A 13,123-nucleotide genomic window follows, 5' to 3' on the forward strand; every position below is an offset into this window, starting at 1 on the left:
TCCAATAAAGATGTTAAAAAACAAAAAGCTCATTACAGTAAAAAAAAAAAAAAAAAAAAAAAAAATTCAGAATTCTGTAATACACTTGACCCAAGGGTTTCGTTAAAGATGTATGTACTGATAGTAGTCTGATTACGTGAGGCTTAAAAACAGTGATTAAATTTGACTCTCTAACTATCCATAGGTATGTGTGCCAGAGTGAGTTGTCCCCTCTCCCAGCTTCCTCTCTTTAGGATCTTCCTCTTGTGACTCTGGCATTTTAGGGGAACCCCTAATCACCCTAGTCTCCTCTGGTTCATTGCCCAGGTTGGAATGTCTTTGATCCAGCTGAGCTGCAACTTCTACTCCAGAGAAATAACAACATAGTGCCTACAAATACATTTCTAGGAGAATAGTGCTGTTTTGATTTTGATACTGTAATTGGCAGGCTGTTGTACAGGGTCAGGAATTGAAGCCCACAAGATTGAGTTAGAATCTTGACTCTTTCATGTATTAGACTGTCTTTGGGCATGTCATTTAATCTTTGTAATCCTCAGTTGTGAGCCTTCGGCTAGAAAAGAACATGATAATATTACTTACCTCATAGGATTAAAATATAGAGGATTTAGCTAAGTACTTGGCTAAGAAAACACATGGCAAATATTAGTTATAATTATTTTGTACCTATAACTGGATTAATTGGGAAACCAGAAAAGTTGCAAAGCACCTTTTCCTGAGTTTGGCTTATGCCCTCAGAGGCAGATTCTGATCATTTATTAGTGGGCTAATGTAATACCCAACCTTAGTTATGCATGAAAAGTCTCTAAAGTCTCCATGAGTTTCCAGAAATTGTTTGCAGAATTTTATGGATATTGTCCTTGAGGGAGTATCTATAAATTTCATTTAACTTAAAGAGATTCATGTTCCCCCAATGGTTGAGAACCAGTGTCCTAAATGTACCCCATTCCAGCACATTTGGAGGATTGTGAATGAGATAGTGACGTTCTGATCTATTAAGGTTTCCCTTAATAGAGGAATAGAGCTGAGCCATTTCTTCACTGTCTGGTTTGTGGAACTGGCTTGGGTACATGACATGAACACTGTTTGAACCGAGTCTACAACAGAGTAGAGTCAACAGAGTCTATGAACAAATCCCAAAGTGATGTCAGTGATCTAGGGGTGCACACAGGAAGAATAAATCCATGTGAAGATATCAGAGCCTAGGCTTTGACCTGAGCCTAAAGACTGAGCTCATTCATTGACCTGCCCTAAGAAGCCTTACAACAAATGTGAAGTGCCCTATGGCCCTGGGAAAATGCTTGCATTCCTGCCCCCACTCCCATGAATGTACTGAATAGCCAAAAAGTAGAAAACAATATTTGAAACATCTTATCTTGACAAACGGCTTGCTTGGAGCAATACTCTTCAACTCTCTAAAATAGAGAAAATATCCACCTTTCCTCTTGGCTGCATGACTTGGAACTGCTGTCACTTAAAAAGTTTGGCTCGTGAGACAGTAACAGCTGCATCAGGGACAAGCTCCAGTTCACATCAGGAATATGGAAACAAGCTAGACCAAGGTGGCTGGTACAATGTGTGGGCACATGGTATGTGAGTCATGGGAGGGACTCATGGGACCTTCTCTTGGCAGGATCAGCTGCAAAAAGAGTGTAAACACACCCTCTCCAAGCTCACCTGTCAAGCAAAAGCTGTTGCTGGAAAAATACCAGGGATTTTACAGCAGGCAACCAAAGGACCCTGATTGTCCTAATGCAGGGCGGATTAAAGACCCAGCCCTGCTACAAGTCAGAATATCATTTCAATGACATTATCCCTCATGGATTAAAAGTCTCATGTGAAGAGTCACTTAAGAATTTAGAGTCTGGACTTTGGTGTTGAACACGTCACAGCTGTTGCCAAAGATGCAGTGACTTCCTCAGTCAAGATCCTTCCTCTCCAAAGCATCTGTCTCCTTGGCCATCAAATGGGGACCAGGGAAGCGCCTGCCTCAAGGATTTGTTGTGAGGATGATATGAGTTGATACTTTTAGACTAGCTGGAATAGGGTCTATCACATAAGCAGTGTCAGACAAACATTAGCTCTTATTATTCGAAAGGACTGTGATAGGAAACACGTGCCGATAAACACACAAAGAAGGCAAAAAAAAAAAAGAATTTAGAGTCTGAGATAGATGTGAATACTGGTAAGTTCTAGGTACTTAATGACTTCCCTGGAGGCTGACCTATAATTATGAGTAAGTTCATGTTTCTCAGGTTCCTCTCTATAAATAATGAAAGGTAAAATTTCAGAGAGAAAGGCAATTTAGTCCTCAAGAAGGGAGAAAGTGTTCCAGCTGGAGGATACTAAAATAAAATGACTTGTAACTTACTGTAGGTACAGCAAACAATATAATAACACCTCAGCCCTATTTCTGGATTACCAGAAATGGAATTGTTCCTGTTTCAGAATAGTTCTGTGGCCTAAGAAGAGATCAGAATGCATGGAATAACATAGCAAACATGTACAGGGAAACCATAGAGCCGGCTTTTAATTATCTATGATAATGTGAGGCTCCTGCCTCTAAGTTTGAGTCTCTGAAATGTGGTGATGATTCCAAGAGCACGTTTTAGACATCCGCATTAATATTTTTTCCTGGCCACAGGAAATGGGGCTTCCCCTCTCTGTCTTTACTCACTTTATGATATCAGAACTAGCCAGACATGGCCAGGAAGCCTAGATAACCACAAGGGAGAGAAACAGGCTTCTGAGGATCAAGAGATACCTTGACCAGGCTCTATTGTCTAGGGGTGAATTGTAACAATACCTTCCTGGAGAGTCTCCATTCTCATCAAATAGGATCATGTCTCCAGAAACCCCAGTAAAATTGGTTTTCATCAGGGAGTCCAAAAGTTTCCGTCCATCGATTGGCTTCATGGCATCACAGAGGCCCGCATATCCTGGACAGAGGGACATCTGCATGTTGTGGAGCCCATAGGCCATGGAATAGATCGCATTGATCACAAATCCCATTTTGGAGTCTTGAACATGATGTGTTCTCAGAGTCAGAGAACCTGTTGGAAAACAAATTAGGGATTAACTTTGAAATTTATTTCTACTATAGCTATCTCTATGGATTCTGAATAATTTGAGAGTGCACTGGAACAATTTATCAGAGTTAAAACCAGAGGAAATACTAAGAACAGGTGCCAAAATAGTATGCCTAATAATTGTCTTCTATACCCAATTTTTTTCCCCAAGACCTAAAAGACAGAGCTGAATCCTCACCAGTACCAAGATTCACTTCCTCTATTACCACACTCTAGGGATAAATGCAGGATAGCACTCCATTTCTGTACCACAAGATTTATCTTAAGGACAGATTAATCTCCCAAGTATTCAGCTGTGATACTATACCTCCTTGGTTTAGATATCCTCCAAAAATCTCCAGTTTCCAAAAAAAAAAACCTCCAGTTTCCAAATTATTAAGTCTTAGTTGAGCAAAGTAGATCCCCTACCATCTTGCCTCAACTTACCTATTGGGATTTATCACCCATCATTTCCTACCTCAAAGCATATGTGCCCTATAAACTGACCTATTTGGAAATTCTGAAATATAATATTTAAGCCCTATTCATTCATTCATTCATTAAATAAAATTTATTGGAGTCTGAGTATACATAAAGCTCTGTGTATGATGATCTAGGGAAAATACAAACGTGAACTGGACATGGATTCTGCACTTAAGAGGAAACATGTTCAGTAATAGAGAGAAATTATGTAGCTACATTAAAGGTAGAAGGTGATAAATCTGTAATAGATGTGGAGTTAAAATCTATAGAGGCCCAAAGAGGGAGTGATCCCTATCAGTGGAGGCCCAGAGAGGAAGCCATCTCTTCCAGTGAAGGGCTCTTGGGAATGTTTCATTAAAGAACTAACATTTGGTATGAGTTACTGATTAAACAAGTATGGGATGAGTGCCTGTTAGTTCTGACTGCTCAGAACTTGCTGGAAGTGTGGAACATAATGTAGAATAAGATAGACATGATTATTGCTCTTGTTTACTTAGAGTCTAGAGGGCAGAAGGGCATTTAAGCAGGCTAAGTGCTAGGGCAGGACTGAATAGGGAGGGGCACTAGACCAAGAAACTCACTGAAGCTGAGCATTTTGGTTGAGTATCAGCTGGATGAAGAGTGGAGGAAAGCATGTTTGAAGGTTCATAGATGAGGTAGAGCAAACTATGTTTGGGAAACTTTAAGAAGGTTGGAATGTTTGCAAGATGGGGTAGGAGGCAGGAGAATGGGGAGAACTGAAGTAGTAGAGGAAGGCAGGATTGCATTGGCCAGATTAAGATCACTGTACTTTATCATAAGCACTGGGATCCTTTGTAGTGCTTAAAATAGGAAGGAACATGATCAGATTTCTGTTTTAGAAAGATCAATCTGGGTACACTGGAGAAAGATTTAAAGGGCTATAGGAGTAGAATTATGAAGACCCATCAAGTGGTAATGCAATGATCCCAGCGATAGGTGAAAATGGCTTTGCTGAGGGTAGAGGCCAAGATTATGGACAGAAGTGTTTAGGAGGTGGAATCTACTGCCAGGCCTGGTGATTGAGGAATGGAGAGGACTGAAACATACAGGAAGAGCATGGGTATAAGGTAAAGGTAACAGCTGAGCTAAGGAAAGAGCATGCCATTTGGGGAGAAGTTTTTTAAAGAGAGAGAAATAGGAACTCTTCAAAGATGACATGATTTTTATGAGTTTCAAACTGTAGAGGCATAGAGGCTCCTGGGGAAACCAGCATAGGTATAACATGGGAAATTTTGTTTCCATCTCAGGACTAGACACTGGCCCTAGGCCACTTTCCAACCAAATCTTACAATTTCCTTTTCTACACAGACTCTAGTCACACTTCCACATTTCACCTCATACCACTAGAAACTCCATTCTTCCGGGTGTTAAGTCAAATACTTGGGAGTCACTTTTGACTTTTTTCTTTTCTTCCTTCCCTGTTTGCTCTTATTTGGTCTGTCTTCAGAATATCCAGAATTAAACTGTTTCACACAAATCTACTTCTACTAGGTTTAAGATATATCATCTGTCTGGATTACAGTGATAGTCTTTTAACTGGACTCTTTCTTTCTGCCTTAAACTATTCTCCACCCACTCCAGCCAATTTTTAATTCAATAGCCATAAAAATTCTCTTAAAAAAAGAGTTAGATTATGATACTCCTCTGATCAAACTTTCTAGTGGCTCCATTGTTACCGAAAGTGAAACCCAAATTCCCTGCCATGTAGTCAAGGGATACACAAAATTAAAAGATGTAAAATGTGACATCAGAAACATAAAGTGGTTGGGGGGTAGTGGTAGTAAAAGCATAAGGTTGTTAGAATGCATTCAAACTTATGAGATCACCAACTTAAAATAGTCATCTATAAATATAGGTTGTTATATATGAACCTCATGGTAACCACAAACCAAAAACCTATAATAGATACACACCAAAAAAGAGAAAGGAATCCAAGCATAACACTAACAACAGTCATAAAATTATAAGACAAGAGAGAAAAAAAGTAAAAAGGAACAAAAAAGAACTACAAAACAACTCCAAGACAAAGAACAAAAAGGCAATAAGTGAATACCTATCAATTACTTTAAATGTAAATGGACTAAATGCTCCAGTCAGAAGACATAGAGTGACTGAATGGACAGAAATACAAGACCTATCTATACACTGCCTATAAGAGACTCACTTTAGAGCTAAAGACACACATGGAGTGAAAGTGAGGGGATGGAAAAAGATATTCCATGAAAATGAAAACAAAAAGAAAGCTGGGGTAGCAATACTTATATCAGACAAAATGGACTTTAAAACAAAGTCTGTAAAAAGAGACAAAGAAGGACATTACCTAATGATAAAGGGATCAGTCCAAGAGGAAGATATAACAATTGTAAATATATATGCACACAAAGTAGGAGGACCTAAATATATGAAGCAAGTACTACCAAACATAAAAGGAGACATTGACAGTAATACAATAAATAGTAGAAGAGGGCTTTAACACTTAAATCAATGGACAGATCACCCAGACAGAAAATCTATAAGGAATTACTGGCCTTAGATGACATATTAGACCAGATGGATTTAATAGATAGATATATATGGAATATTCCACCCAAAAGCAACAGAATATGCATTCTTTTCAAGTGCACATAGAACATTCTCCAGGATAGAACACAGGCTAGGCCATAAAACAAGCCATAATAAATTTAATATTTATTAAATAAATAAAATTCTGACTATATCAGTATGAGACCAGAAACTGACTACAAGAAAAAAACTACAAAAAATACACTTGGAGACTAAAGATTATGATACTAAACAACCAATGGGTCACTGAAGAAGTCAAAAAAATACCTGGAAATAAGTGAAAATGTTAACACAATGATCCAAAATCTAAGGAACACAGCGAAAGCAGTTCTAAGAAGAAACTTTATAGTGATACGGGCCTACAACAGGAAATAGGAAAAATATCAAATAAACAACCTAACCTCACACCTAAAGGAACTAGAAAATAAAAAGAACAAATGAAACCCAAAATTAGTAGAAGATATTGAAGATCAGAATGAAAATAAGTTAAATAGAGACTAAAAAAAATAAGAAGGATCAATGAAACTAAGAGCTGGTTTTTGAAAAAAATAAACAAAATTGGTAAACCTTTAGCCAGACTTATCAAGAACAAAAGAGAAATGGCCCAAATAAATAAAATAAAATATGAATGAGTAGAAGTTACGACTGACACCACAGAAGTACAAAGGACCATAAGAGATTACTATGAACAATTATATGGCAATAAAACGGACAAACTAGAAGAAATGGATAAATTCCTAGAAACATACAGTCTCCCAAGACCAAATCAGGACTAAGTAGAAAATATGAACAGATCAATTACTAGTAATGAAATTAAGTCAGTTGTTAAAAAAACAAACAAACAAACAAAACCTCCCAACAAACAAAAGTCCAGGATCAGATGACTTCACAGGTGAATTCTACAAAACATTTAAAGGAGAGTTAACACCTATTCTTCTCAGAGTATTCCAAAAAATTTAAGAAGAAGGAACACTTCTGAACTCATTCTACGAGGGCAGCATCACCCTGATAACAAAAATAAAGACATCACACACAAAAAATTGCAGACCAATATCACTCATGAACATAGATGCAAAAATCCTCAACAGAACATTAGTAAGTTGAGTTCAATAGTACATTAAAGGGATCATACACCATGATCCAGTGGGGTTTATCCTACAGATGCAAAGATGGTTCAGTACTCACAAAGCAATGAATGTGCTACACCACATTAACAAGTTGAAGAATAAAAGTCATATGATTGTCTCCATAGATGCAGAAAAAGCTTTTGACAAAAGGCAACGTCCATTAAACCCTCCACAAAGTGGTGTAGAGGGAATGTATCTCAACATAATAAAGGCCACACATGACAAACCCATAGCCAACATCATACTCAACAGTGAAAAGCTGAAAGCATTTCTTCTAAGATCAGGAAAAGGACAAGGATGCCCACTCTTGCCACTTTAATTCAATATCAAGTTGCAAATCCTAGCCACAGCAATCAGATAAGAAAAAGAAATAAAAGGAATCCAAACTGGAAAGGGAAAAGTAAAACTTTCACTGTTTGCAGATGACATAATACTATACATAGAAAACCCCAAAGACTCCACCAAAAAAAAAAATCTATTAGAAGTATTCAATGAATTCATTAAAGTTGTAGGATACAAAATTAGTATTCAGAAATCTGTTGCATTTGTATATATTAACAACAAATTATCAGAAAAAGAAATTAAGAAAACAAGCCCATTTAAAATCACATCATAAAGAATAAAATACTAGGAAGAAATCTAACCAAAGTGGTAAAAGATTTGTACTCAGAAAACTATAAGACATTGATGAAAGAAACTGAAGATGACACAAACCAAAGGAAAGATATGCCCTCCTCAGGGATTGGAAGAATTAATATTGTTAAAATGACCATACTACTGAAGGAAATCTACAAATTCAATGTAATCTCTATCAAAATACCAATGGTATTCTTCAAAAACTAGAACAAATAATCCTAAAATTTGTATGGAACCACAAAAGATCCTGAATAGCTAAGGCAATCTTGAGAAAGAAGAACAAAGCTGGAGGTATCACACTCTCTGATTTCAAATGATCATACAAACCTACAGTAATCAAAACAGTATGCTATTGGCACAAAAACAGACACATGGATCAATGAAACAGAAAAGAGAGCTCAGAAATAAACCTACACTTACATGGAAAATCTATGACAAAGGAGGCAGGAATATACAATGGAGAAAGATACTCTCTTCAATAAATGGTGTTGAGAGAACTGGGCAGCTACTTGCAAAAAATTGAAACTGGATCACTTTCATATACAATATGCAAACATAAACTCAAAATGGATTAAAGACTTAAATGTAAGACCTGAAAATATAAAACCCCTAGAAGAAAACATAGGCCGTATGCTCTTTGACATCATTCTTAGCAATGTTTATTGGATCTGTCACCTCAGGCAAGGGAAACAAAAGCAAAAATAAATAAATGGGACTACATCAAACTAAAAAGCTTTTGCACAGAAAAGGAAAACAGTAACAAAATGAAAAAATGAATGGGAGAAGATACTTTCAAGCAATATATCTGATGAGTGGTTACTATCCAAAATATATAAAGAACTGATACAACTTAACATCAAGAAAACAAACAGTGAAATTTAAAAGTCAGTGGAGGACCTCAATGGACATTTTCCCAAAGAATACAGATAGAGTGTCAACAGACACATGAAAAAATAATCAACATCACTAATCATCAGGGAGATGCAAATCAAAACCACGAGATACCACCTCACACCTGTCAGAATGGCTAGTATCAAATAACAAGTGGTGGCAAGGATGTAGAGAAAAGGGAACTCTTGTGCATTGTTGGCAGGCTTGTAAATTGGTGCAGTCACTGTGGAAAACAGTATGGAGGGTCTTCAAAAAAGTAAAAATAGAACTATCATACATTGAGCAATTTCACTTCTGGGTACTTACCCAAAGAAAACAAAAACACTAACCTGAAAAGATATATGCACCCCAGTGTTCATTACAGCATCATTTATAATAGCCAAGACATGGAAGCAGCCTAAATGTCCATCAATAGATAAATGGATAAAGAAGATGTATGTATACACAGTGAAATATTACTGAATCATAAAAAAAAGAAATCTTACTATTTGCGACAACACGGACGGATGTAGAGGGTATCATGCTAAGTGAAATAAGTTAGAAAGACAAATGCCATATGATCTCACTTATATGTAGAATCTAAAAGCAAACAAACAAATGAACAAAACAAAACAAAATACATACAGAGAACAAATGGGTGGTTGCCAGAGGGAAGGGTAGAGGTGGGGGCATTGGGCAAAATAGGTAGAGGGGATTAAGAGGTACAGACCTCCAGTTATATAAGAGAAATAAGCCACGAGGGTATAATATACAGTATAAGGGATATGGCCAGTAATATTGTAATAACTTTGTATAGGGATAGATGTTACTAAACTTATTGTGGTGATCATTTCCTGATGTACATAAATGTTGAATCACTAGGTAGTACACCTGAAACTAACATAATATTGTGTTCAGCTGTATTTTAATAAAAATGGATCGTTAAATAAATAAATAAACAAATAATTCCTCTCTAGCTACACCGACCCCCTCCCTGATCCTCAAGCATTCCAGGCATGCTCCTGCCTCTGGGCCCTTGTACTTGCTGTTCCTTCTACCTGGAATATCTGCCTCAGAGATGTGTAGAGCTATTCCCTTCCCAATTCAGGTCTTTCCTCTAATATCATCCTCTCTGTGAGATTTCTCTGATATCCTGTCTAAATCTCATCTCCATTCCACTCCCCCAACGCACTCCCTATTTCCTTTCCCGACATTTTTTCCTTACCACCATCTAGAACAGTTCCTAGAACAATGCCTGGCACATAGTAGGTCCTCAACAAATATTTGTTGAATGAATTAAAGAACTGTCCCCTCTAATTTAGACTATCCCTTCTGTTTTCTTTTCCTCCCTAACCCTACTAACACTAATCCTATCCATGTTTCAGGGCCCCAGGAGCACTTCCTTCATGAAGTCCACCATGGTTGCAGATACTAAAATTAAGCTTTCTCTTCCAAACTCTCTATCACTTTCTCTATACAAGCATACCTTGTTTTATTGCTCTTTGTGAATATCGTGTTTTTCACACATTGTAAGTCTTTCACAACCCTGTGTTGAGCAAGTCTATAGACACCAGTTTCCCAATAGCATTCGCTCACTTCATGTCTCTGTGTCACATTTGGTAATCCTAATTAGGTAATCCTAATTTCACACTTTTTTCATTATTATTATATTTGGTATGGTGATCTGTGATCAGTGTTCTTTGCTGCTACTACTGTGACTCACTGAAAGATCAGATGATGGTTACCATGTTTTAGCAATACAGAATTTTTAAATTATGGTATGTACACCTTTTTTAAGACATAATGCTATTGTACACTTAATAGACTACAGTATTGTGTATAAACATAACTTTTATATGCACTGGGAAACCTAAAAGTTTGTGTGACTTACTTTACTGCAGTATTTGCTTTATTGTGTTTGTCTGGAACCAAATTTGCAGTATCTCATAGGTATGCCTGTACCTCTGTCAGGTACCCTACACACTCTATTATAGAAATGTGGGCATACTTAGGGGAAGGAGAATTTGAAACATCCAGTTCCCAAGTCAGTCCATCTCTACCTTCCTCCATGAAACTCCCTAAATGGAGGCAGAGTTACTCTACCTGAATGATTCTATTTCCAGAAAACTCACTGGGCAGCAGTAGCCTTTGAGGCCATGCTTAGAGGTTTGACCTTGAGCCTAAGCCAGGTACTGCAACTCAGCCTCCCAACCAACTATCAAGGTTCGGCAGTAGGTGCTTTCGTGGCTATTAAAAGAGAGTAGGTGGTTTGATTCTCATTCTTTTGTTTTTCCTCTAATGAGCAGAAGAGAGAGATCTAGGTTTAAATTCCTGCTTGATGTCTTCCTAGCTTTGGGACTTGGACAAGTTACTTAAATCTCTAAAATTCCAGTTTAATCACCTTTAAATGGTGACCTTTATCTTGCAAAGGGGATGTGAGAATGAAATGTTATAGAAAAGCCATCCATACCTTGCACAGAGCCTGGCACAAGGTAGATGCTTCATAAATAGTAACTGAACCAAAATGTAAATCATAATAACCTTTAGTGACTGTGTTTTGTGGTTAAGACTTTGGAGAATGAAAGCAAGCCAAAGGTCTCTCCTCATGTGATGCCCAGGAGAGCTCTCTGGCCATCATCTTTCAGGCTCCCTTCCTGATTTTTCTTTATGCCTTGTGGACAACAGACAGCAATTGGCACAAAGGCCAACTGAGCCTTATTCATTTGTAAATCAAATCACAGTGCTTGGGGCCTGGTTACTGTACTGCTTGTTGAATTGGATGGGGGCAAGTATGAAAATTTGCATTTGTATGACACTTTAAAAAATAACTTCTGCATATATCAGTTATGTGCATCAATACCCTATCCACACTGTAGAGATAAAGAAGTGGAGTTGTAGACAGGTCAAGTATGTTTTCCAAGGTCACAGAGATAATAAAAATCAGAAGTAGACAAGAATTTCTAACACCAAGATCAATGTCCTTTTTGCTACTCTATTGCTTTTCACTAGAAATATGCACTCCCTGAACAATATTACTGTATCACGTTTTAAAAATACTCTGATTAAGACGTAAAGTTAGGGAAAACAAACCAGTAACAAGATTAGATCTTTCCTGGAAAGTGCTGTGTTTTTGTTTCCTTAAATAATGCCCACTAGCTCTGCTTAAGACCTGGGCCCAGAAGCTGACTGAGAGCAAGAGCTTGAAAACCAAAGGACACACGCGTTTGTGTACAACCTGCCGAGTCCTTTGGTGTTGTTTGGGCATCTGGGAACAATTGGCCTCTTTGGGCAGCATTAGGGTCTTGAGGAAGTTCCTGGTGACTATTTTCCCTTGTCACCCAAACATTCCAAATGATTGCAAATTCAAAAACAAAAAAAAGAAAAAAATCTGCCAGAAGAAAAGTGATGGAAGTTTAACCTTTGTAATTTCTCCTTAAGTCATTTTGATGCAGGTGGTTTTTTCCCCCTTCACTGATTTTATCTATCTATCTATCTATCATCTATCTATTTTTATGAAGTATAGTTAATTTACAATATTGTTAGTTTCAGGTGTGCAGCGTAGCGATTCAGTATTTTTGCATGTGTTTTTAAAGAAAGGTATCTTAATCTGATTTAGCATTCAGGATGCAACAGGGGTCAATTCAGTGAAATTCAAGTTTGAATTCTGCTCACACCATTTCATCTACTTTTCAGTCTTTTTCCTCCATTAGAAGAAGCAGCTCATGGATGGGCTGTGACCTTCAGGTAGCTAAGAGAGCTCTGTTAAAATGTGTGCTAACAAAATAAATACTTTACAAAACACTTAAATATCATAAAACTCAATGAGCTAGGAGCTATTTCCACTAAAGATGAAGAAACTAAGGAAATCAAGATGACTGTCAGTAACTGACAAGCTTATCTTTTTGTGGATGCGGGGTCTGGTACCCACATTTGAAAGCAATTTATGCAATAGGCTCGATATTTGTAGCTATGGGGGAGATACTGGCTACTTAGGGAATTCTTGTGCCTCCTATCTCTTTAGACTTAGATCTCTGTCTGTCTCCACCCCCTCCCTAAATCACACATATGAAGGGGGTGAATCTGCAAGATGCTGTCTTACTTTGTGTTAGAGGGTGCACGTCAACTACTAAGAGCAGCAGAGCAAAGAGGATAAGAGTACAGATTCTGAAACAAGGCAGCAGGTTAGAGTCACAGCTCTGCTACTTACCAGCTGTGTGACTTTGGCCAAGGTCGTTAGCCTCTCTGTGCCTGAAAAAATGGGTTTAATAATAGTAACTTACTAATAGATTTATACAAGGATTAAATGAGTTTATACTTATTAAGCATTTGATTAAATAAATTGATCTGTGTTACTTGGTC

At 37.5% G+C, this 13,123-nt stretch overlaps 1 protein-coding gene and 1 long non-coding RNA gene across 5 annotated transcripts in view; one reads left to right on the forward strand and one right to left on the reverse strand.

Moving 5' to 3' along the window:
• Window positions 1-13,123, reverse strand: part of GRM5 (glutamate metabotropic receptor 5) — a 548,940-nt gene that overhangs the window by 92,120 nt on the left and 443,697 nt on the right. For all 4 annotated transcript variants that reach the window (XM_067750657.1, XM_067750656.1, XM_067750658.1 and 1 more), the window contains one exon: window positions 2,804-3,050. In XM_067750657.1, the coding sequence (XP_067606758.1) occupies window positions 2,804-3,050 (247 nt within the window). The remainder of the gene's footprint in view (window positions 1-2,803; window positions 3,051-13,123) is intronic.
• The window catches only part of LOC137230719 (uncharacterized), a 131,644-nt gene that overhangs the window by 88,069 nt on the left and 30,452 nt on the right, over window positions 1-13,123 (forward strand). The gene's annotated exons all lie outside the window — the stretch shown is intronic.

This window comes from Pseudorca crassidens, chromosome 9 (genome assembly GCF_039906515.1).
Source record: "Pseudorca crassidens isolate mPseCra1 chromosome 9, mPseCra1.hap1, whole genome shotgun sequence".
Taxonomy (NCBI): Eukaryota; Metazoa; Chordata; class Mammalia; order Artiodactyla; family Delphinidae; genus Pseudorca; species Pseudorca crassidens.